The sequence below is a fragment of the Crocuta crocuta genome, unplaced genomic scaffold (assembly GCF_008692635.1).
Source record: "Crocuta crocuta isolate KB4526 unplaced genomic scaffold, BGI_CrCroc_1.0 scaffold167, whole genome shotgun sequence".
NCBI classification, from domain to species: Eukaryota; Metazoa; Chordata; class Mammalia; order Carnivora; family Hyaenidae; genus Crocuta; species Crocuta crocuta.
Genome location: NW_027532406.1, coordinates 8,304,273 through 8,330,932, shown reverse-complemented (window position 1 = coordinate 8,330,932; position 26,660 = coordinate 8,304,273). Strand labels below are relative to the sequence as shown.

General features: G+C 32.7%; 2 protein-coding genes across 2 annotated transcripts in view; one reads left to right on the top strand and one right to left on the bottom strand.

Annotated features, from left to right (window-relative positions):
- Window positions 1–14,359, top strand: part of LRRTM3 (leucine rich repeat transmembrane neuronal 3) — a 158,937-nt gene extending 144,578 nt beyond the window's left edge. The window contains exon 3 of the mRNA XM_077778485.1: window positions 13,863–14,359. Within this exon, the coding sequence (XP_077634611.1) occupies window positions 13,863–14,072 (210 nt within the window). The 3' untranslated portion in view covers window positions 14,073–14,359. The remainder of the gene's footprint in view (window positions 1–13,862) is intronic.
- The window catches only part of CTNNA3 (catenin alpha 3), a 1,601,461-nt gene that overhangs the window by 1,105,080 nt on the left and 469,721 nt on the right, over window positions 1–26,660 (bottom strand). The window lies entirely within an intron of this gene.

Here is a 26,660-nt window from a genome sequence, read left to right as displayed (position 1 = left end):
AGCACATGCTGTGCATAAGAAAGTCTGCTTTATAAACCCAAGGGAAGTGTTCTAGGGATTAGAGAAACCACCGTAAACAAAGGTACAAGTGTCCATGGCCCAGATTGCTGCCAACTTTCTGCCAGAGATACAGAAAGAATGCAGCAATAGAGCAGGGCCTAAATCTAAGACCTGGGAGATGTGCAGTATCAGGTAAAACTTGTACATCTGGGTTTAGAAAGCCCCAAGGAAGCCAGTAAATCCACAAATACGTCCTCTGGACCAGGCAAGACAATAGAAAGCAAAGTAGTTACTCTCAAGCATCTGTGATATAATTGGGAAGATAAGGCATGATTCATCATAAGATAGTCACTAACATAGCAGCTTGCATGAAGTACTGAGGAAGGAGTAAAATAACAAATTGCTATAGTGCAGAGAAACATGTTTATAGAAGTTTTTTGGTTTGGTTTTGTTTTTCTAAACCCTTCCTATAATTGGTAGAATTTAACCTGGCTCCTGGTAGGATGCAGAAAGGCAGGAAAAAGGTAGCAAGAGGAAACCAGAATGAGTGATAACCCCAAATGCTTATATTTCTTTATAAAAAGACCCTTTCTTTTGAGAAAAAGAAATCATCATGTTACATAAACAAGTGGATTTTTTTTTTTTGCAGGTTAGAGACGTTTTCTGCTGGATTAGGTTTTGAAATTGTATTTTTCCACTTATTTTACAGCATCTACATGGGGGTGGAAAGAGAAACGTCAGCAGGTTAATTTCTACCTTTCACAGAAATTTTGCTGTTTATAATTTAAAACAAAACTATTGGGATATAGAACAAAACTGTGGAAGTCAGGAATACATTTGGAGAAACTGATGTTAATGAAAAAACCTGGACTCCAGATATAATTCTCACTTAGAGTGTTTATTGTTAAGTACCAACAAACCAACAGATTTGCTGACACAATTTATTTTCTCCTCAGAGTAGAAAGCTATTTTTGTTGTTTGTCTTTCTTATGCTTAAGCCTTTTCATTGTTATTTAATCAGGAGGCATTCTCTTCCTCATTTTATAGATGTGCAGAGAAAAGGTGAAATTACATGTCTAAAGTTAAACAGTAAATCAGTATCCTATTCTAGAATTACAATTCTCAGTCCTTTCAATTTAGCTGATATTTGATAGTTGAACTATGAATACTTTTTACTAATAAGCCAACCATTCTAATAATGTCCAAATGTTTCTGACTCCTTCCTTCAGATAGAAGGAGCTAATAAATTTTTGAGCACTTCAACTTGATTGCATCTCAAATATAGATTAATGTGGCAACACTAATAATTATTGAAAAAATGAGTGTTGGCAGAAGCATTTAAAAAATGCTTAATTCTCTGAGCTCATTTCAGCTATATATTGAACAGTGATATGAAAGTGACAAGTAGAGCTATGTAGAAAAAGAACACAGGATATGATGGAGTGTTTTAATCAATCAGGAATAATACTATAATCATCCCTCTCACTTATTGAGAACTTACTATTCCAGGAATCACACATATATTATCTCCAGTGCTAATAACAAAACTGTAAGGTAGGGATTATTATATCCATTTAGCCAACATCAATATTGTGGCTCAGAGAAGTTAATGAACTGGCCCGAGGTCACCTACCCGGTAAGTGATGGAGACTGACCCTTCTCTTTCCATCTACATTGCTAGTACCTGTACCTGACCTCGGCCCTCATCACTTCTCACCTACCATTCTGCTGTATTCTCATAAACCATATGGATACCTGTTGCTGCTCCTCCATATCCGACACTTGGCTCCTGCCATTTAAGTAGTTTCAGTCCCCTGGACTAGCCATCTGGCCATCTATCTCATGCCCCTGTGCTTCTATCTGGGGTGGTCTCCCTGCTTTTCTCTTAGGGAGTTTCTTATTCCTCTTTCAAGGCTCAGGTTAGGAGCCTTTCTGAAGAGTTTTTTGACTCCTGCCTGGCAGAATGTATCATCCTTTCCTCTGAGGCCACTGCATAACCCCATTAAGAGTGAGCTTACTCACTGTTGATATTTACACCCATGGATCCCTCTTAGAGACTGGAAGCTCCTTAAAAACAGAAACCATTCTTCAGTTATCTTTAAATTACCAGGACTTGCACAGGTCCTGAAATCTAGCTGGTGTTCAATAAATAGGAATACTTATACTACATTGGGTAGAAATTTAAGCTGGACCCAAAGTGACTACAGATGACATGAAGTATGTTAATTCTCTTCACATTACAATGTCATTGATATCACTCTCAGTGGTCTCAGGACCAAAAGGTTTCTTTCAAAATGTGGAGAGAATTTTTTAAAATTGCAAATCAAAGAATTTTTTATGCTGCATTTTACTTAAAAATTATATCAGTTACTCCTTCATTTGCTGTTCATTTCCCCTGTTACATTTATTAATTATCAAGGATATTAGTTGGTTTGAACAACTGCTTGCTCCCTTATAGTCCATCTGTGCTCTCTTCTCAATAATACATTGAAGTCATAAGTGCTGGATTTATTGCCTCGGTGATTTCCGTGGCACAAATTGTGATTTCACTACAGCACTGAGCAGAAGGGAGAGCTAATGGGCAAGGCAGAAAATGCTTAATCAATATCACTCGTGGCATAAGTTGAAAACCCTAAACCCCCAAGCAGATTTGGAAAGGGCTATACTCAAGGCCCCAGTCTCTAGAAATGCATTTCCTACACCATGTAGTTGAGAATCATTTCCCTTCCTCCCAAATTCTCAATTATGCCACAGGCTTCTAAGGGACTCACTGAATCTATAAATTGCTCAGCTGGTCCACAAGAGAAGAAATCTCTGAAGAAATGAGGTGGGAATATAGAAAAGGAAGGGCCTTTTCTCCCTCCAAATACATGCTTTATTTTAAAAGATAAAGTATCTATTCTGTATCAGCACAGAGAAGAACATTTCAAAACTTGAGCACTAAAAGAGATCTTAAAGACCAGATGTCAAGCCCTAGAACTACTAAAAGCACCTCTAACCTGGGTAGTCCAGGGAATGGACCACAATATTATGAGTTAAGACACTGACCAGATTTTGGTCACCAGGAACTGTCAACCTCCTATGTTAATTAAATTCTTATGAGCAGGGTGTAACTTGAATGCTGAGCCAGGCAGGCATTTCTTTGGTAGTCATGCATTCTGACAGAAACCATCTGTGTGTCTTTACTATAGAGCCCCTGTGCACCTTAGGGTCAGGAGGGACAAGTGTGATCAGGGGACGACTAAGCTTACTGGTATAAAGACTTCTGCTTTATTAAAAGTCTTAAACTTTAAATCATTTTAAATAACGATAGGAGTTATGTAATTTATTGGAGAAAGAGCCTTTCTTCAAAACCATGTTGCTGGGGCATCTGGTGGTTCAATCCGTTAAGCCTCCGACTCTTTGATTTCACTTCAGGTCATGACCTCACAGTTGGTGAGTCTGAGCCCGGCATCAGGCTCTGGGCTGACAGTGCAGGGCCTGCTTGGGATTCTCTCTCTCATTCTCTCTTTCATTACCTCTCCCAGTCATGCCCTGTCTCTCAAAAATAAATAAATATACTTGGGGGGAAAAAAAAACCCGCACATGTTGCTAATGTCCTCAAGTAAAAAGAATGGGCCTAAGATGTAGCTTCAGCACCATGACGCAAATATAAGCCATATAGTTGCCTTCCGATTGAATACATTGTGAGGAACAATCAGTGAAATGGTTAGCCAATAGATCCAATAAATTTGTCAATGTTCTTTCATGTGACTATCTAGGAAATGTTGTTTAAATGCTAAAAAGTGCTACATAGTGTAGTTTTCTTTTTCCTGCCATCACCATTTTTAACACAGAATGACCCTATCTCATTGTGTTACTTTTCATTGTTCTACTCAATACACAATTTCAATGATGTTCTTGGAATTTTAACTACATTTGAAATATACGTGAAATGTTCTTATTTTCTAGAATTTTTTTATTCTTAGTTTATATTTTTAAAATTTCCTTCAAAAAACACCTAAGAAAGCCTGCGTTATTCAGTCACTTGTGATTACAGTTCAACAAAAGGACCTTAGTATTAAGAAACTGTGTAGCTTTGCTCCTACACTGTCACTTGCATGTGTCCCACTTTCATATCCTATAATAAAAATATATAAAATCATTGAAAATAAATAAGCCATTCAAAATGTATTAGTTCCTCTCATAGGTGTTTGAGATAATTCCTGTTACATACTTTGAAGAATCTGATTTACTTACAAAAACTATAAATACTTTATGAAAATGTAAGCTGAAACCAAAAAATAAAAGCATATGAGAAAAGAATAAAAATAAAAGCCAAGAAAAATCTAATCACTTCTCTATTAGGATGAGAGACATGGTAAATTCAGTTGTTGATTATGATCATTTTTTGAAGTCAACCCATGTTCAAAAAAGAGGTGTCTTGTTATAGCAGAACTTCTCAGAGAGAGGGTGAAATCACAGAGTCTAGTGTTTCCTTACAAGTAAGCACAAAACATCATACACTGAAAGCCTTCTCTCTTAGTATCTATATTCGTAACTGGTTTCAAGTTTACCAGGTTTTAAATTGATATTCATATATTCTAAATGAGGATAGAAACTCAGTGGTAGTAGACAATCTATCCTCAGATCTGTCAGGCCTTGAATTATCCTCAAATGTTTGGCACAATTGTATGGCTGAAGTGAGAATCCCACAAATACTTACTAGTGAGAAAGGGTAATAGGAAGAAAATTCCAAACATGTTCCTATTGGGAAAAAAATCACTAACCATTTCTAAGTTGTGTGTGTATGTATTTATACACAAACATATAATATATTTATATACATAAAGTATGTTTATATATAAGTATACTTATATATTATAAATTATACATAAGATATAATATATTATGATTATATATAATATGCCTATATTATCTCATATAATATCAGAATTCCATTTATAAATTTTAAAACTAAATCTAAGGAACAAAAATCAAATATTAACTATATTCAAAGTTTCATTCAGGGGAGAACTTCTTTTGTAGTTATGAGAAAATTATAAAAAAACATTTGACACTTTAGATTAGATATCCTAACTTTTGTAATAGGTATACTTAATTGTGTATTTTTGCAAGATTTGTATCAGTTTTTCCCTTTCAAATCTTGATATTTTGATAATATCGATAATATCAAAATAATAGAATGCAAAATTATGAATTGTTCATGCTATCATAATGGTATAAGATTAAATTTTTTCACAAAGACTGTATCCCATAGAAAATCTAACTGGAGTATATGTCTATAAATTAACGTTCATCCTTTCCTTCATCACTTATGTTATATCATTCTGGTCAGTGGTTAGGAGTGTAAATTGTAGGACCTAACAATTAGGAAACAATAATAAAACTTTTACATAAAATTCCCTTGTATTATTTTATAGTTGTGCCTCGTGTATTACTGAATATCCAGCCATGTTAAAAGGAGCTAAAACATAGTCTCTGACTAAGGTACTCTGATGATAATGAAGTTTGTTATGCAAACTCAGGCTTGAGTTTTAAAAGCTATATATGGCCTAAAACACTCTGATTTTTAAACTGCACTTGATATCTACTTTGAACCTAGAGTTGAAACCAAATCACTATATTGTTAATGAAATAAGGTGGACCATTAGATAACACTTCACATTTTTCCTTTATGTACTTTATATTTAATTAGTTTGATCAAAGCCATAGTTGAAAAAGACTATCTGCATGTATATGTAGCCGATCACATAACCCTTATCAAAGATACAACCATTTAGCTTGTTCGTTATTATTAAGAAAAGACAGACATACTACAGTCTATGAAGTAAAGTGACAGAAAATGAACTTAGAATATGACAGTTTATAAGTGCTAGAATAAAAGCTGTATTTTCAGGACCTATTTTTTAAACTTTATAATCTTTGTGTCACATAAAAATTTGAAATAATAAATTAATTATTAATATTATACTGATAATTATTAAATTATATCAATGAATTATTTATAATAAATTAGAGTAACTACATCTATTAGCTCATCCTTATCTGAGGATCTTATATCTTCATTACAAACAGAAGTATATAAATGCTTGTGAGTAGTTCTGTTCACTGCCAGTCTTTCTACTAACAAGAATTTTCAAAATTTTACTAATACAAAAGCCTTCACAACTCTAAAAAATCTATATTGTCTACAAAATGTATAGTCTATGTAGCTAGATAATGTTAACATAAATGAAATAATAGCAATATTATATATAAATAAGACTAAGCTGGCCAGCTCAAACATTATGTTGTTACCTATATAAAGGCTCACAGAAAAGGCAAATCTTTCTCTCCACTCTCTACTCTCATAACCTACACACACTTCCACTCACCCAGGAAAAACAGTATTGTATAACTGCTTGAGTGTTCAAAGGAATTGATTTTGTTCATGCAGTATCCCAAGAATACTAAATGATGAATGTATGAATAGATGGATGAATGAAAGAAATGTTATATTTTGATACTTATATATATTTAAATTCTGAAGAAATTCATAGCAGGGGCTGATCACTACAGAATCAAATTATCTGAGGTGTTTTCAAAAAGGAAGTATTATTTGAACTAAATCACCAAGTGTAAGATTTTTATGCAACTCAACATATGTATATAGAATATCATCTCATTTAGTTTGGAGATAATCTCAACCAAAAAATATGAACTAATGTAAAAATAAAGTTGAAGAGAAACTCTTTTCTAACCAGTAAATAATTATATCATTTGAAAGCCTGCTTGGAAAAATAATACTAGGATTCAGGGAATCCTGAGGTACTGCCCTCTAGGTCTTTGATAGAAAATGAGAACCCCAAAGAAAGTCTGGATATCCAAGTCCTGGCCAATGTAGGATAAGTTCTCAAGATGAGGCATGTCAGAAATGGACAGCCTATTTATGAAGAAGGTCAAAACTCCAATAAGCTAATGGGAGTAAAAATCCAGTTGAAAAGCAAGTAGGGTATCAGAAATCATGACAGAAAACCAAATATAAATGCCAGTGTTGAGGGAAATCCTGCACAGTACCCCACAATGAGACTAAAATTTCCTGTCAGTCACAGATACAGAGAGGTCTCACACCCGGAACTTCTGTAGCAGTACCAAACACTGAAATTTGTTTGTTTTTGATGTGTTGAATGCAATTGGTGATTTTTATTCATTCACAGATTTATACAAATCTACATTAAAAACATCAACTGCTGTATCATCATTATAAGATCCTTAAGTTGACTACTACAACTACCATTTCCAGGGAGAAAAAAAGAAAAAGAAGGAGATTGTTTTTAAACTGATTAGCAAACTATACCTCAATGCACAACAGTATGAAGAAACAAATTTGGAAACACAGCATCAAGATCAGTGGAGCCTTTGAGTTATAGTCTCAATTTGGGTCCCATCAATGTACCTGACAACTGTGCCAATTTAGCAGGCATTGGACTGTGCAGAAAGATTTGCATGTAAATGAACACAGTTTGGGGCATTTTGCTTTGCCTCAGTAAAAGAGAAACATCACTTTCTACTGGCACTACAAAACCAAAACAGAGGTTAACACAGAAGGATCCTGAGCAGAGTCCATTATGAGGAGAGCTAATCCAGCAGGTGAACCAAACTCTTAGAGATCACAGGTTGTGTTTCTAGGGAGCACTGAAGACTCTAAAAAATGCAAGCGTGGAAGATATTAAAGGACAAAGCACAGATAAGACATTCTGAAATTTATAGGAGGAAAATCACCAAATTAGGAATATTTTATTTGTAATACTGTTTTTAAAAATTTTGTACATTTCAAACTTATAAGTAATGCCTCACATAATAAAATGTAATATATTAATGTTTTAAAGTTAGATTAATAATAAAAAGTTTAAATAATTAACATAAAATAAAATGTAAAGAAGGATCACAAACATTGTAACACAGCACTATGTGCTTCATCATTAGTGTAGATTTTTGGAAATTCATTGTAACCCTCTACCTCTATCCTAGAATCATAATAGCCTGGTCTTAACATCATTAGACTGTAGCAGATTTTTTTCAGCCATGTAGTTCCCATAAAGCCCAGTCATGTTGGGATGGTTTTTAACTTCTTCCCACGCTATACTAAATACTCTTTACTCTACTACTTCATTCATTCCTGTGTTCATTGAATCAGTGAATACATATTTAGTATTTACTATGTTTAAGGGGCCATGTGAAATGACATAAGCCATAAAGAAATGTGGTTAGTCATAGATTTTTATGTTCAAGAAGATTATGGTCTAACATAATATAAAACACATGTACAAATAAGGATCACAGAAGACAGAACTTCAAAATATACATACCATAAAAGTATTGAGGCAGTTCCCTGATAATTCAAGGAAGAGAGAGCAAGAACAAGAATGAATGAATACGACAGAAATGTCAGTTGGGGAAAAGAGAAACTCTCTTCCTGTATGAAGTCCTCTCTCTTCCACTTTCTAAGCATGTTAGAATGGTTTATGTTCCAGCTGGAAGCTTTAAGGACAAGCACTTGGTTTATCTGCAGCATCCAACACACAGCACCATGCCCAGAGAAGGCACTCAGCAAACCTTTGTTGAAGTGAATAAATTAATGAACGAATACTTCTATTTGCTTTACCAGAGACCAGCATGTGAATTTATGAAAACCAATGCATATGTAGCCAACTCCTCCCATTTATTTCTCATTGCAAATCTGGAATAGAAACAAATTGTTTTGTGAAGACAATATACATTCACAAATGGAAACATCATTTAAATATTTATATATTTTTAGAAATTAGACAAAGGGCTTGCATTTTATAAGATTTTCCCATTACTTAGATGGAGAGGGGACACTACTAAAATTACAAATTTGCTAGACACACATAACATTCAGAATTTGTTTCTTTTTACTCCAAATACATTTTGGTGCAAGGAGAATTAAAACCTTTTAAATGAAACTCGATTTCTTTTCACTTTATAATTTCATTCTGTAGGAGTTCACTATAATATATTTTTGACACAAAAGACACTAGAAGAATTATTATCCTCCTGTGTGTAATATTTTATTTCACATTATTTTTAAGTTTCAGACACTGGAAATTTTTCAAAATCATATTGATTGCCTTATTATCTTATACATTTGATCTCAGGATAGCTATTGTTACTTTAGTTGGCAACTTAGCTCTTCAAAATACCAAAATTGAGTATCAAAGTCTGGATTACATGTAATAATTTAAAAGTATTTTAAAAGTTAGGGTTTTTTAAGTTTAAAGGTGGCATATTATAAATTCAAGTTCTTAATTAAGTTCTTCCTGAAAATTTTTAAAAATAAATTACTACTAGAATCAAAATAATTAAAATTAATGATCCAACACTCTGTTGTACTTACATAAATTAACCACTAGAATGCTAAAGAGTTCCAAGAGATAGATTTTTCTTCAAACAGATAAATCAGCTTCAAAGCAAAATATACTATCTCTGTGGGATAGTCTATAAAAGTAAATAGTAAATCACTTCTCAGCAAAATTGGCTCTTGCCAATAAATCTAGAAAATAACATTATTTCCAAACAAGAAAGATGGCTGGTTTGTTATGTACCCACAAAGGATGAATGATATAATTAGTAGAATCTGCATATCAGAGCACAGTATGTATACACATATGAATATACATATATATATGTCCTTATACATAACACACAATAACTTGTCTCCCAGTTTACCCTATCCATTGTGTTCCTTCACTCTCTTGCATTATTTTATCTATATCCCTTACTAGTCTATGATTTTCCCAAAGAGCAGAAATAATGTCTTATTCATGTTTGTGTCTCACTTCCCCACTTCTGCTTTCACCCAGCACCTACTGATAACCATTTTTACATACATAAAGAAATAAGGCAACTATTATATATTAGAAAACAAAATAATCAAGCTACAGATTGATTGAGGTTCCTAACTTTTTGCATCTTTTGGTGAAAAGAAAAGCTTAACATCACTTAATTGAAAAAATTTCCTCCAATTTCCAAGTCAACACAGAAATTTAGCTTCAAAATCCCTAAAGGTCTCCCTAATGTAAAGTTATGTAAAGTTCCTGTCCTAGTCCGGAATGTTCCCCAAATTAGACCTTCTCCTTACACTTTGAATTAATCAATATGAGCTTAGTAAGAGCAGATAGCTCTGATTTTGAGCTGTTACCACCTACTCATGTCATAGATCCCTGATAAACTATTTATTTCCTGAGGACCCAATGTGCAAAGCAGTATCATAAGGCTATGGTGTAGCGCAGGAAATCAGTGTTCACCCTACTGAAAATAAGATTCAAATGTGAAGAATTGGTGTCTAAGCAGTATCAGGCACATAACATTGTGTTTACTTCTCTAGGCCTCAAAGACAATGCAAGTTAGATAAAGTGATAAATAAGCAGTAAAGTGTAGTGATTAAAAAGTCAGGCAGCTATTCTGCAATTCAGCAGGTAAAAGATTTTAGACAAACCATATAAACTATCTTCATTTTCTCAACTGTAAAATAGGGAAAGTTACATTTACCTCACAGCACCCTTTGGGAAACTTAAATAAGACGACCCTAGTCCAGCATGTAGTATGGTACCTAGCATGCAGTAAATGCTCAATGAATGATAATGATGACAATGAGGAAGATGTTAGAGACATGTCCAGGCAGTTGTTGACCAAGAGGTGGAACAAATGGCCACAGCTGCTCAGGTAGCTAGACAGAGAAACCACTACAGAAATTCTAAAGAAATTAAGGTAGGAATTGAGGTAACATCTAAGACAACTTTGACACTCTCCCAGGAAACCAAGTTGCAGTGATGATGATAATTGCTCACACTATTTCTCATCTCATAACACTTCAATTTCATCAACTGCCTCAATACTTAGACACCAAAATAATAATCAATTATAAAATTTTCAAGATGGGAATCCCTACCTATGCCAGTAGGGAAGATATTTTCCATTGTTTCTTACTATTACTCAAATAATACCAAAGACATATTTTTGTACTTTGACTGTAAGTAAAACTACCAGCCTATACACAAAGCTCATGTTTGGAGGGACTGAAACAAATGTTGTTAACCAATCCCCAAACACACATCAAATTGCACATATCCTAGCAAAACCCAAGGATAGTCTTGGAAATCAGCTTATATACATGAACAGAAAGTAGACACACCAAGTGACAAGAATAAAGTCATTAGCAACTGCAGTTTGAAAAAAGTCAAAACACTTCTTTAAATAAATATATATATTATTTATATTATATGTAGTATATCTATATACATATCTTATATAAGTAGCAAATATGAAATAGTTGTCCAAAACTGATGTATCCCAAAGTTTGTATTTTTCATACCTGAGCTAAATGATTTTGAAATCATATGTAATTGACCACAATATTATATATGTGTGTGTGTATTTATATATACGGTTATATACTGCATATGTATGTACATAAATATATGTATGTAGTCCAATAAATGTACATGTGAATATATCCAATGCTAACTGTTAGACTTTCAAAATCATTTAAGTCAAGCTTGGAAAATTTACTGTGATGCTATATTCAGATATGGTTAGTTGCTAAATTCTTACTGGTACACCTTACTAGTTATTTTCTTGATAATAAGAGGTTGTTAAGAATCACCTACAATTGCACAGAAGAAAATGCATGTTAAACATTCACATTGATTGTAAGTACCATTCCAATTTCAAAAATATTAAAATGTGAAAACTAGGACTTGCTATTGAAGAAGTAGAACGTGGGGTTAGGTATTTCAAAATAAGACATATCCAAAAATAAGAAACTCTGTAAAGAAAATATGTGGGATTTTTAAATGAATAATGAGACCTAACTGATAACAGTACAAATTAGGACTTGCACTCTATATATAAGCAACCTGTAGATTTTAAACCAAGCAAGAAATTGTCGGTGTGTTCACGTATACACACACAATAAATGTGTCATGGTTTATTATTTTTCATAAATCGTCACCAAAGAAATTACAAATTATTCACAGTAGAGTTAATTCCAAGTAAGCCAGGAAGCAGAAGTTTCCATGACAAATAAGAACAACTATATAAAATCATACAGCTATATGACCCATAACACATTACAGAGCATTGATTTCCCAGAGGCTAATGTAAAACTCATGTACCCAATAACAGTTCTATTTTTGTTCTCTCCTATAACTCAAATCTATTCATGTTATACAATTACTTTTGCATAGTAATATATTTTAATTATCTGAGTAGTTCATCAGTAACAATAGGAATTCTTATTTTAAATAAGTATCTTTGGAAGCATCCTATCATTTTCTTTATGGTCTTTCCAATCATTTTGACCATTTTTTAAAGTGTATGTTTAAAGTCTTTTATTCATATATCAGACAACTGCATGCTTTAATTATTTTTAAAGTCTGCATAAATAAGAACAGTTACTGAGGAATTTAATTGGATGAATTGGATTACATTTCTATCTCCAAGGACTAAATCCTGAAGAAGATACAAGAAAATATCTGCTCAACCAATTTTTACTGAAGGAAAAATAAATATGGATAGAAGGATTGGGATGTAAAGAAAACTATCTTATCCATGGAGAAAAGGATAAAGAAGGAGTTAACAAAAGAACAAATCCTAGACATTCTATTTTTCTTAGCTTTAGGCTCTAATCTCAGCTGAGATCAGAAAGGAACTCAGTCTGATATGCTCAAACAGAACTATATTTGATACATTCACCAAACAAGAATGGTAGAAGTTTTCATCCATGGCAATTCAACAACATGAATTAGTAATTGAAATATTAAACAGAGATTGGGGCCGAATCTTCTTCAAGTCTGCCTACTTTTTAGATCAAGTTTTTTAAAAAATAGAACAAGTTTTTATTTCATTGAATAAAATGGAAATAATCTCTAGATTTTGCTAATCTAATCACATTTCAGACTACCCTTCCAGTGTAATGTGTATGTTTCCCTTCCACTCACATTGGTCACTCTTGCTTTTTTCACAGATCTTTCCAACTTGCTTTCTTTCATTAAACTACAATTTGCAAGGGAGTCCCTTCCTTCTTTTTATCACTGATTTCCTTCAAACTAGCACCATCCTTTGCTGTTTTTTAGACATTCATAGGAGCCAGAGTCTTCCTAGAAGTTCCCTAAGCCAAAATTTTAGATATATGGACCAAACTACAGACATTTATGTTTTAAAATTTTTTCATAGTAGAATAGATATCAAGAAATTACTGAGTAAGAAGATCCAGAATGACTTGTCTAGAGAATTCTCTTCCTGCAATGGTTCTCAAAGTATGGTGTATAGATTAACAGCAGCAGCATCAAATGGGAGAAACTGTAAGAAATGCAAATTCCAGGCATTACCCCAGAACTACTGAATCAGAAACTCAGGAGAGGGGAGGTTGGAGGTGAAGAAGGGGGAGGTAATTTTTATGCATGATAAAGTTTGAGAACCACCGTTCTAGTTTCTTCCAATACCAGACATAACCAAATAATACTTTCCTTAGTTCTAAAACCACAATTTTACCCCAGTGAGGAAAAGCATTTTCTGACTTCTTCAATAAAGCTTGTAGCATTTTCAGAACCACTTATATGACTATTTATCTGATAACATGAGTTAAGAATTGAGCAGCTCCATCTCCAGCTTTAAAGCTGTTGCATTGTGCCTTCTAGTATAAGAATGAGGGACATCATTAGGATAGTGTGGGGACACTTGAGCCACAGATACAACCATAGCGCTTAGTCAGATCAGTACTTCATAGTCATGAAATCTTGCCCCCAAAGTGGTTTGTCGTTTTATAACTGACTTTTCTCATGTCATTTTTTCCCCAGATACCTTTATCAATGAATGTGTCAACCTTTCTGGCATACGACCAGCCCACAATAAGTTACTGTGGGGTGCATCACGAACTTCTCTCTCATAAGTCCTTTGAAACGAATGCACAGGAAGATACGATGGAAACACACCTAGAGACTGAGCTGGACCTGAGCACAATCACAACAGCTGGCCAAATCAGTGACCATAAACAGCAGCTGACTTAACTGAGCTAATCGGTAGCCAAGGGTTGCCACCAAACTTTGTAACCTCAAGGACAAAAATGAGGAAGATTTGTTCTTTGTGGACTCTCAAAACAAAACAAAAATCCCCTGTTAAACAAAATATCCAAGATTTATTCATGAAATAAAGAAGACATGAATTGTTTCAAGTCTACACTTTGTAATTAGCTAAGTTGTGCAGTATTTTTTTGACTTAAACAGAGTATGACCCTGAAAAAAGAAAAAGAATCTTTTTTTTTCAAAACTCATCCTACCTACCTGTAAAAACTGTACAGAGCTAATGTATTTTTCATATTGTAAAGTTTCAATTATAGAAACAACTGGTATGTACAGTACCATAATTTAATTACATTTTACTTTACAAACTTTACACATTTCAGTTTCTAAAATTTTAAATTAACAAAAATTTATTTCTTGTGTTATTCAGAGTTACTCAGTTTTGTAGGGACTGTTTTGTTACTGCTTTTGTGCCCAGAAACCTTGACTCTAAAATTCTGTGCTGTGCGAAATATGCACGATTTTTATCATGCTTACTGCGTAGAATTTTATCTACTTGTTCCAGAAATAATACATTAACCAAAAAGGATTTAATTGTTGAGACTTGTAAGAGCTTCTTCAATTACATAGGCAGGTTTTTCTTATAAATGAAAAAAAAAATCAAAGATTTTTTTTAACACTTCTTCTCAGACTTAACTGTTGCCTTGAATTACAGCCTAGTTTCTAAGCAGTGACATATAAAGATAAAGAGGGATATTTTAACAACATATTTCTAAATGAATTGACTCATTATTTCACTCTTTTGAGTAACCCATTGTTAAGGGTAGGGGGAAGCATGGACAAAACATCACTGGAAACAAAGGCTGTAACCACAGCAACAGACTTTGATACACTTTAAAGGTGCAGCTGCCAGTGACAAAGAAAAACTTGTTACATCTCATTATTTTCAGGCCAAGGTGGGAAGGATACAACATAATAATTGTACAGTAGTAAATTTTCTTCTAATTAACCCAAAGTGGTTTACCTAAAAATAACCACCAGTCAGTGCAAAATGTGCCTGGTTTTTAAGACAATTTTTCATTTAGAACTGGGAGGCTATATTTTGGGAACATCTCAAAGGAAATATGTGAAATTTTTCACTTTGTGTGCTACATCAATTCTCTCCTGGGGAAGAACTCTAAACATTGATAGCTCATTCAGTATAGATAGGAACCATGGTGGAGAACTTTATAACTCAAGTAAACTGTAAACATCTTTAATGTATTCTAAATTGTTGATATTGCTATCCATAATGATATTTGCCCCTAAACTATCTGAAAAATAACCCAGAGTAATTTGAAGCCAACCCAGATCATATATTGATTATGTAATTTTATTATAAAGTTAATTTAAGTGAAATTATGAAAACCTAACTTTTCAGAGGCTGAAATAATCAACTTGTTTCTGTTGTTTGTTTGACACAGGTTATTGTTTGAAACTGTTATTTTATCTAGGATATTCACACATTCTTTTGTGTGTTTTTAATATAAAACTACAAATTTCAATGGTTATTGCACTAGGAGAGATGCTTTTTTATGTTGTCATTTTGTATTCATAACATCAAAAATAGGTTGAGCAAATGTCAATCCAACAGGGGTCAAACACAATCAAAAACAATGAAGAAAAGAATTTGTTAAAACCAGTATCAAATTTTTAATTTCTTACTTCTTCCAAAGGAATTATACCTACAAAAGTCTAGTTTTTCACAGATTTACCATGGCAAAATTAAGAACAGCTTAAAGAAGAATAAACTTTAAAAATGTACAGCAAATTTCTGTTGAAAATATAGCCACAGAAAAAATAATAACCCAAAACGTTGGAAGAAGCAAACACTCTTACTAATTTAAGTGAAACTAAATGTCTCAGTACTTCTATCAACTATTTATCATTCCAGATTTTTGTCACATATTTTGCATAAATTATTTGCTATTCAAAATTTTTGTCATTGTACATCTAATTTTAATCTTTATTTTTTCCAATTTCTAGTGTCTTTGCAATATATTATTCTCAGTATTCTTAATCCTCTATACTGAAATTTTGTTTTGCACAGTTAGCAAATTTATAGAGGAATAATTATAAATCTATTCTTGTGGGTCTGAAAGTGGATGCAAAATTTTATTTATTATGTAAACCAAAATGTCATTTGCAATCTTTTTTTTTTTTGTCAGAATCTGTCCTTCCAAAGATTCAAACATCTATTAATTGGCATAAAAAAGCATTTTATATCTATTTCCATACATTTTCAAATTGATAAATAATTTTTAGAAATATAAGGTTCTAGGGAGCCTCACAAATATATGCCCTTGGCTTCCTGAAGGAAACATTTCTTAAACATTTTAAATTCATTTAAAGTAAACAACTATAAATAGAAGCAGTCATCTTGGAACCACAGCTCTGTGCATCCGAGGACTTAATACAGTAAGAGCCAAATAAACTAAGAATTTTTAGATTTCTCATATTTTAAATTAAACCCAAGGGATCTTTTACAAGAAAAAAAAGAAGATGCTGGGTTTTTGTTCACATAATTTTTATTCTGCCATGTTCAGGGCCATGGGGGGTGGGTGGAAAAGGGAGTGAAAACTTAGAGGAAACTATGTCTAGAATCTTTATCATACATTTGGAATTTATATATTTGTGTCTAAAATCCTTAATTACAACCTATCTTTTTCAGTATTCAATAATTTCCTATTTCCTGTTTCTAACCACCTTGTCCCCAGGTCTCCCTCTCTCCCTGTTGCTCACTCATTTAAACAACAGAAATGTTAATGTTTGTTTGGAGTTGAAAAATGCAGTTTGACCCAGCATGGTTACAAAAACCACAGTAGCTGCAGCAAACAATAAATTGATGCAATGTTTTGAGGTTTGTAAACCACATTTTATATAAATTATTGCATTTTGTCTTCATAACCACCCCATGAAGACACATTATTCTCAAAGAACTTGAGACCTACCCAAGAACGCAAGGCTAATAATTGGTGGAATTGAACCATTCTCAAAATTCATAGCCTGTTAGCCTTTCAACTAAACTAAAAGCCTTCTCTCTGATCAGAGCCAGAGAATTTCCAGAGATAGTGAACAGAATGAAAAAAAGATGTTTGTCATGTTGTTTAATCTCTAAAATTTAACTCAGTTCTTCTATCTGTATAATATATGAGCTAAATGAACTCTTTCTGTGTGCTACTCTGGACTCTCATATTAAAACTCTTTGTTCAAAAAGTAAAGCAAGTCATAGATTTCTTCACATATTATATCATTTGTAAATGTGCAGATGAGTTGCTTCCAGGAAGTGGATATATGTAGGCCCAAGATATGGACATAAAATCAAGAACTACAAGGAAAGAACTCAAAGACCATCTAAATTGAGATTGCGTGGGTTATAAAATAGATCCATAGTGCGAGGTTCAACACATGTTCAAGTGAACACATACTCAATTCAAAGCTAATTGGGAAGACTTTTATATATTTTTCTTTTTTTCCTTTTTTAAATCTTAGCAAGAGTACTTCTTTAATTGTGTTTTTAAACCTTTCTTAATAGAGAATAATTTTCTCTATTCTCCTAATAAAAATGAAATGTATTTTGCCCAAACTGATGTATAGATGTCAAAACATATGCTAACAAGCAATATTTTATTGATCTGCTCATTTTTATCAAGTCTCTATCCTTATTCCCTTCTGAATGTTTCAGAAAACCATTAAACCATACAGATTTTAATATAAATTATATTTTTAGAAGGAACGAAAAATTACACATTCAAGACAAATTACACAACTGTATCTGAAATCATTTCAGACTCCACACACTCCTTGGAAACAGCAATATCTCTTTGCAAAAATACTTTTTAAAATAAAACCACTGTATATGGGAGTGAAGACCTTATTTGGTTATGTCTGCTCCTGGCTAGGAGACATATCATCTCTCAACCTAAACATTTAAAATAAGTAAAGAAACGGAAAGCATGAAAATAGATAACTGATGTGAACTATTAGTATGCTTGAGGAAATAAAATCAGATGTGCTGGGTGAATGGAGGTACAGGAAGGGAGAAGATGTAGGACTGGCAGATATTTGGCCTCAGGAAAAACAGTGAAAACTCTTTACAGCAAAAACAGTAACATCTTACATTGACATACCTCTTAATGGTTTAACTTCCTGGGTAATAGTTTAATGACCTTGTAACACATAAAAAGTCCAAAAGTCTAGATGAGTTGGCTATGCAGTTAGGAACACAGATGACACTTGTCTTTCAATAAGAGCTTCCAACTACTGTTATGACCTCAACACACTACCACTGTCCCTAACTAGAGAGTTACCAAGGAGGATCCAGGATCCATGCTTTCAAAACTCTGACTCTACCACAAGGGTAGAGTAGATTGACAATCAGCAATCGTGCTTCATTTTACTATCAACTATAATGGGGAAGAAACATTTAACCATACCCAAGTAGTGATGGGTTATTTTCAAAGTTCTCTCATGCCTTGCATTATGATTTCAATGAGAGAGAGGAGGCTGCTTATATTTAATATTTTTGAATTTAGGGTAAAATTCATGTTTTAAAAAGTTCACAGTTGATTATTTACTTTTCTCTTAAGAACAGTGACCTTAAAGCAACACAGCGAGTGCTTTGGCCATCTAGGACTCAGAAAACTCTTCAGTTTCTTCCTCTTCTTTCCCGAACATTTATAGGTTTTGTTTTATATGTATGTCTTACTGAAAAGCTAAGTGAAAATTAGTTTTGTATAAATCAAATAATATTTCAAATGCATCAAGGGACCTTGTGATAAAGGATACCTAAAGTAAACCCTATTTGGTTTCTAATCTGAAACATCACCCACTAATTTATCTTTTGTAAGTTGATTTCAATATATCTTGTGTTATATAATGCAGCACACTTGTACTGCATGGCCTTGAAGGTTCTATGATGCAGTCTTTGCCTCACGCTGTATAAAATAAAGGACTGACTCTAGCTTTTGAGCAAGTCTATAGACACAGAAGCATGATCATTTTCAGTCAATTTCACTTATTGAATTTATATAGATTAGTGTGAAAAAAATAGTATTAAGACAATATGGATGGATAAAGTTGACAGGTTTTTTTTTCTATTTACTGGTTTAAACTTTTGCCATGTAGTACATCCTCAAAGTTACCATTAAGAAAAAATCCTTGGGCATCTGCTGGCTCAGTCAGCAGAACAAGCAACTCCTAATCTCATGGTTGTAAGATCAAGCCCCACACTTGGCATGGAGGCTACTTTAAAAATTTTTTAAAGAAAAAAAAAGAGCAAATCCTTTGGGTCCATCCTAAATTTGCTGAATCAGAATCTCTGGAGCTAATTTCTGATGCATGCTAAATACTGTTCAAATGAATTTATTTTTACCAAATCATTCACTTGTTTTTTATTGCAGTCTAAAATTACTAATTCTTGTGCTTTCTTGTGCTAGTGTGAACCTAGTTTGCTAAGTCTGGCTGAACATTTTTCCTAACTGAAGGTATGCAAAACAAAGAACAACTATATATAAAATGGTCAGGTTGTTTCTTGACAGATAGTATTGTTTATAGATTTTGTTCCCCATTAGCTCTTTCAACAGGAATATTTGAAAACAATCTTAAATCAACTCAGTTATTCACTTAACTAAAACTTATCACTTGTTTCCATGGATAATAATATAACAGTGGAAAACCTACAAGTGGGGAAAGAGAAAAGAATTGATTTATGATGTACCAGAGTGTGCCGTCCTCACCTCATTCTCAAACCTTTTTAGGAAACAGGTATAACCACCATTTTAAAGAAAAGAAAAATAAGGATGGTGGTAATTGAATAATTTACCAAAGCTCATACAAGAGAGTCAGATATCAAATCCAGTTCATCAGACTCTAGGGATGTGCTCCTATCACCCTATAAGCACATTTTTCAGAAGTGAGAAAAAAACATAATCAATATAATTTGGCTCATATATTTTAATAGAGATGTGAGGAGAGCAGAGAAAGAACCTACTTTCCTATTGTTAAATAGGAAAAATTGCTTAAACTATTTCACACTGTGTAGAGATTTCCTTCAATATCCTAAGTCAGCAACATAAAGGAAAGAAATGTCCATTACTTTCTTGAAGTTTTATACATTGTTTTCTTAAAGGAGTGGACATTTAAAATAAAAATCCTTCAAAAGATATTCCCAAATATTCATGTTGTATTTTCACTTCCAATTTCCCTAGCTATATTATAAAATTATTATAAAAATATAAGTGGGTATCCACAATAAAATCTTTAACTGGAAAAATATGGAAGGAAAGATGTCAGTTGAAGCAAAACCTCGATAGTCAATAAAGCAACCATGTGCAAATGACAACACTAAGAAAAACACCAATAATCTACAGTCACAAAATGTTAACTTGTAATGACATGGCCTGGGTTGCAGGGTATTTCCTATGAATGATTTTATGTGGGAATATTTTTCAAAGAGAATTTTTATTTACACAAATTATTTGTGCAATGGGAGAACACTACAGAAAGGAGGCAAGAAGATGACCTTTATAATGTTGACCCTGCTTGTTCTATTATTCAGAACAGAATATAATGTTAAAATAAAAAATAATTTTCCTTGTGAAACAATGCAAATGTTTTCATCATTATATGCAGGCAGCCAAATAAATTACATTTAGTTTTAAATTCAATCTTCAGGTAAATCTTTCTCAGTGTCAGTTATTAACAAATGATTTTTTAAATAGTCTCAATTCCATTACTGTCTTTAGGAGCTTTTTATTAAACCATTGGACTAATAGCCTCTTCTATTTCTCCCTGAACTTGCACAAGCCCAAGGTAATAAAATTCAGAAACTACATTAGCATTTTACTCTATCACACTACCTGACCATGTAGCATTCACGCAAAACATTGTCTTTTATAATCCATATGGAATTCAAGAGTCAGTGAAATACTCCATAAGCCACATTTCTACTAAAATCTACCACTACTATAACTATGACAAAAGTATGCTATATGTTTAAAACAATAAATCCAGAAAGAAAGAAACTCTCACATCCTGAATCTAATATCATTACATGTGTTCATTCTGGCACCAGTAGCACCATACAAAATTTTTACCTAAAAATCTAAAGTAATTCTGATTTTGAAAAACAAAGATGACCCTGCTATCTGGGTTGAAGATTTGATGGAAGATAACGAAGAGGACAAAAAAGCACACATACCAAAAGGTAAGTGAAAGAAATGTGATTTATTGTCATTAACCTGTGGATAACTTTTAAAACTAAGAATTAAAATTTACAACATTTTGCTGTCTAATGTCATCAGTAAAGCCCAATATGGACATTATGGACTAAAAGTAAACAGATATTTGTGATGGCAATACATGTCAAATAAGAGACAGATGAATAGAATTAATTCTACCAAAACAAAGAATATTAAGAATAAAAATTAGTTAAAGCACTATCACTATTACTTCTCCAGAAAGTGAAAAGTCAGAATAGAAGATTCAAACTGAATATCAAACATTCTTTCAAGATCAATTTTGAAATATCCTAAAACTATAACCCCTAAATTGGTGCTTTGACCATATAAGTAATTACATTAATTCACATATACCTAGTCAAATTCTATTACTGAGAAATAAACTGTATTTAAGATATACTCCATCTGTTCTTGCTGTTTTACATCAATAATATATTTGCTTTTAATCCCAGATCCATAAATATAATGCCCTCAACAGTCTGATGAAAATGTGCTGAAAGATTGGATCAATCCTGTCATTCTTCTCTGCTGTAAGGCAATATTACAGTGGTAGATCCACCACAGTGGAGTGCTGGAAATATAGTTTCTAAAATCCTCTCTAGCAGCTTTTTACCTAGGCCCTTATAATATTCATTATCTATGGGTCTTATTTTATATTCATTTATAAAATAAAGAATTATTGCCTTGAGATAAGGGCCTAGATGGCCCATCCCAGCTCTAGTCACAAATGTATAATAGATTTAGGTAAAAATATTGAACCCTGAACTCCATCTGGAGAAAGACTTGAGATTGTCATGATGTTAACAGTTTTTTACCTTGGGATTTGATGGAATCTTAAGTTCACTGTATTATACATCCTTCAAAACTCCTTGCCAGTTTCCTATTTAACAAACTTAAAACTTGAGTTCCTTAAACCAACATTACATTTTAGACATGGCTATTTCACAATGAATCCTTGTTAAATTTCATCCATTTGTGGAAGGATAACATAAGGCTAGGATAGTAGTCTTGACTTTTCTTTGTCTTTGATTCCAGTTATGGGATAAAAATGTGTGAGCTCAGTATGACACCTTGCTACTACAAATGAGACTGGAAGAGTCTTCTAATGGATAAACACTTTATGTAATATAAAACAGAAATGTAGTTTGAGATCACTTATTTTTAACTTAATGGATGATCTGATATAGTTTACAGATAATGCATGCCTTCTTGCACCTGAGAATATAAATATTATTGTCGTTAATGATGACATGTTTTCTTTGTCATATACTTTTTGCTTTCTGAGATGGACCTCAGACAATTGATTGTGCTCTATAATTTCCACTAGAAGAAATTTCTATTTAATTAGTTCCAGAAAGAATGACTTAATACTGAGAACTTTAAGATAAAATGGTAATAACTAACACTTAATGAATGTTTACTTTTCTAAACATTTTATATATATACATTTAATCCTGATTATTATGGTTAATGGGATTAACAATAACCTTATGAAGTAAGTACTATCATTACCTCTTTAAGAAGATACGGAAAATGATGTTCAAAGTGATTGTATAACATGTAGCTACTAAACCATGAAACAAGAATTCAAATCCAGATGATAGGTTTACTGACAAAGTGATCACTACCAACTGTCCGTTTAAAGTCTAATTCATAAGCCCAACTCTTAACTTTAAAAGTCTATTCACTTAAAGCTATAACTGAAGACATTTTTCTATGTAATGGATGTTTATTACATACCTAATATATGTCTAGTGGAAGGTAAAAATCTTTGAGAGACACAAAAGAAAATATTAAATATATTAAAGCAAGGAGAACAGACATCCATATGAAGCAAACAAAAATATAAAACAAAACAAAACAAACAAACAAAAAAGAAAAAACAAACCTCCAAGCTAAATTGAATAACTGCAAGAGCACATAACAATCAAAGGATGAAATCAAAGCCAAATTGTTGGGGATAACTCTGGGCGAAAGTAAAAACTGAGATAGAACTTAAGACTGACAGTATTCTGATGGACAAAATGAAGAGAGTAGAAAGTGAAGAAAGAGTATTATATTTTATATATGGATGTCTATTATTTGAACAATATTCATTAGATTGATGCTTGTCTGGCAGAGAAATACCAAGCTCAATTTTTGTTCTGATTGTCTAAACATGCAGAACTAAATTTTACTCTTGCCAGAGCAAATCTTTTAGCCTTTCTATTTGGGCATAAAGATTTCCCACCTTTTTTTCAACTTTATTTCTCTTTATATTCCTTTTTAAAAAATTTTTTCCCATGTTTATTTATTTGTGAGAGAGAGAGAGACAGAGTGCTAATTGGGGAGGGGCAGAGAGAGACAGTTCAGAGGGGCTCTGAACTGTCAGCACAGAGCTCAACAGCGGGCTTAAACTCAACAAACTGGGAGATCATGACCTAAGCCAAATTCAATGCTTAATCGACTTGGCCACCCAATGTATATTCCTATACATTCATTGTATTTTACCTTTCTTTTGGGGTGGGAGTTAAATCATGAATCTTTTGTCTTACGTCAGTTTTAGTAAAAAGTTCATAAAACATTTTGAAAACTGATTCAACCCTATTAATTTAAAATAAATAGTGATGTGAATTAAATAATTTTTTAGAAGTTAATAACGTAACATCCTCAGTCAAATTACTGTTTGGTGGTAGATGAGAAAATGGCCTACAGATTTACTGACTTTTTCTTTTTTCAATATTTTCAGTATTTATGTTAATATTGGTGAATACTAACCAGGATTTTTATCCCAAAGAGTAAAAACAAAAATGCTTTTTGACTGCTACATTTCACAAATAAAGAAACTAAATTAGATATGACTAAGTAGCATGATCAAAATCACTTTGATAATAGACAGTAGACTCACATTTACTCAATATTTTTTTGTTACAAAATATTTTAGGAACACTTCAAAATTTAACAATGTATGCAGAATTATTTCTGCCTTAGAAGTATAGACAATTGTCAATAAAGCTTTTTATTTTTTAAGGTACAGTCAAATAAGTTTGAAAAATGTTCTCTTTCTATCAAAGTTTGTCATTTGGACTATTCACTTACAGCTATCTGTGTGTCCACTTGATAGCTACAAATTTTCATTCACATGTATTTATTCAATGTGCCTTTTCTTTTGTGCAGTGATTGTATTTTATATTACATCCCTAATACTTTGATGTTTTTATTTCAATTCAATCAAATAAGTATTTATTCATTTATTCAGCCTTTACTAATAATATGCCAAGGACTGAGATAGGCAATAAAGTGATCAAATGCTTAAAAGTGAATAAATGATTGTAATTCAATACGATATTTCCAAAAACGAAGTATGATCATGGTGCTGTAGGACTGAAGGGGAGAGAATGATTAATTTTTCTGTGAGAAAATCAGATAAGGCCTCAGAAAAAGCGCAATTTGAGACTCTAAAGATTATCAGTCACACAAACACACACCTGCCCTTCAGGACAGTTCCACTCCCCACTGCTAGTTTGGTATTTTAGATGTATATTAACTTCTGGAAATCTATGACTCCAGTAGTATCTGAGTCTGGTAATTTCCTCAGATAGCTAACGACTTGAACTTTTTTATACATAAATGTTAAAGATTATTTTTAATTTCCCCACCTCCAATCTTCTAATCCTCAAATCAAGAGTGCTCAATTGAGTCATTCCTTGATATATGCAAGACATATGCAATTTTATTAAATAAATATAAATAATAAGTGATAAATGTCACGATTGTCAGAAGTTTTTCATTTTGTTTTGTTTCTAACATGTATCATGCAAATCCAATCTATGTGTGTCAAAAAATCTATATAGCAGTTCTCACCTCAGGAATATGTGAAAAAAATGTAGAAGAGGTATATCTGCCTGTACAATTTAAGTTTTCACCAAGTACTGGTTATGATGTGACTGCTGTTAAAGCAAATAAGAATTAGGTTATACATAGAGAGTCTTTTGTATTTTATTCTGCTGCTATCAAATAATTCTTGAAGAAAGTGAAAAAATATTAGTAAGGTGGTCAGTTCATCTGATATGGCAATAAGCATGGTTGCTTTGGTAGCTGTTCAGCATCATTAACTCTTAACTACCTTAAATATGTTTTATTTTCCTCAACAAACACATTTCTTTATAAGAATACCATTATTCCCAAAGGATTCCATTGTTTGTTTGGTACCTAGGGCAATTTCTTATTAAGCCCTCAAGAATGCACCTTGGAGTAAGCTGAGCCAAAATAATAAAAGTAAATTCAGTAACTAATTCAAGGCATACCTTTTTGATCTTCCCACTTAGGAAAATGATATTTTTACTTTAGAATTTCAGAATATATTGATATTAATATGAAGAGAGTTCATTATGAATAATGCTATCTTAAAAAATGCCAAGAGAATTGTGTCTTAATGTTCTTCTCCTTAAATACTCTTGTGGATAATGAAGAGTATGCAGTATTGCAAAAGTGGCCATCGGAACCCCCAATATATGGAATGTACATTTTACCCAAACAATTATTTTTCAAAAACAAATTACATACAAATTTTCACTCTAGGTAGTTCTCTACAGTGTGGCCCATGCTATATGATGATAAATAAGCCTATGAAATTATATTCACTAGGCTCCTACTATTTATATTACATTAAATACCTAAAACGTCCTTCATGTAAGTGCTTTAAATGTTATCTTTAAAATGTCACCTATATAGGGTCTATAATTTGTAGTGACCATACAGTTATAAAAGCCTTTAGGTTTCTGAAGTTTCATGACTATCCTTAATTCCCATTAAGAGGCAGCAAAATCTAGTCTGGGAAACTCCAGTTGATTTACAAAGAAAACAAATGTGCTTTTCAATTAACGTGGCCCTAAAACTGTTGGGACTAGTGTGAAATACTGATACTGACATTCCTGAGTGCAACAAGAACAGGATGGAAAAGTGATGGCAAATAACTAGACACTCTCCTAAGAGGCCTTGAGAAATACTATAAGATCTCCATCTGCTGGTTGGAGACTCAGGGTGTAATTCCAGACTCCAGGTATAATGTTAGCTAAAATACAAGGCTTAGAAGATACCTACCATTCCTTTTCAGGTTTGTAAGCCTGTACTTCCAAAATGACTTGTGACAATTTATAGATTAAAACATCTGCATAATTAAACAGTTTGAGCTAGTGATCTTTAGGAGACAGGCTATATTTTATAATCACTACTGAATTTCTCATAGCATATTAAATTTCACACAAGTTCATTACCCCAGAAAAATTCCTGCCTTGAAAATATTTACTAAAATAGA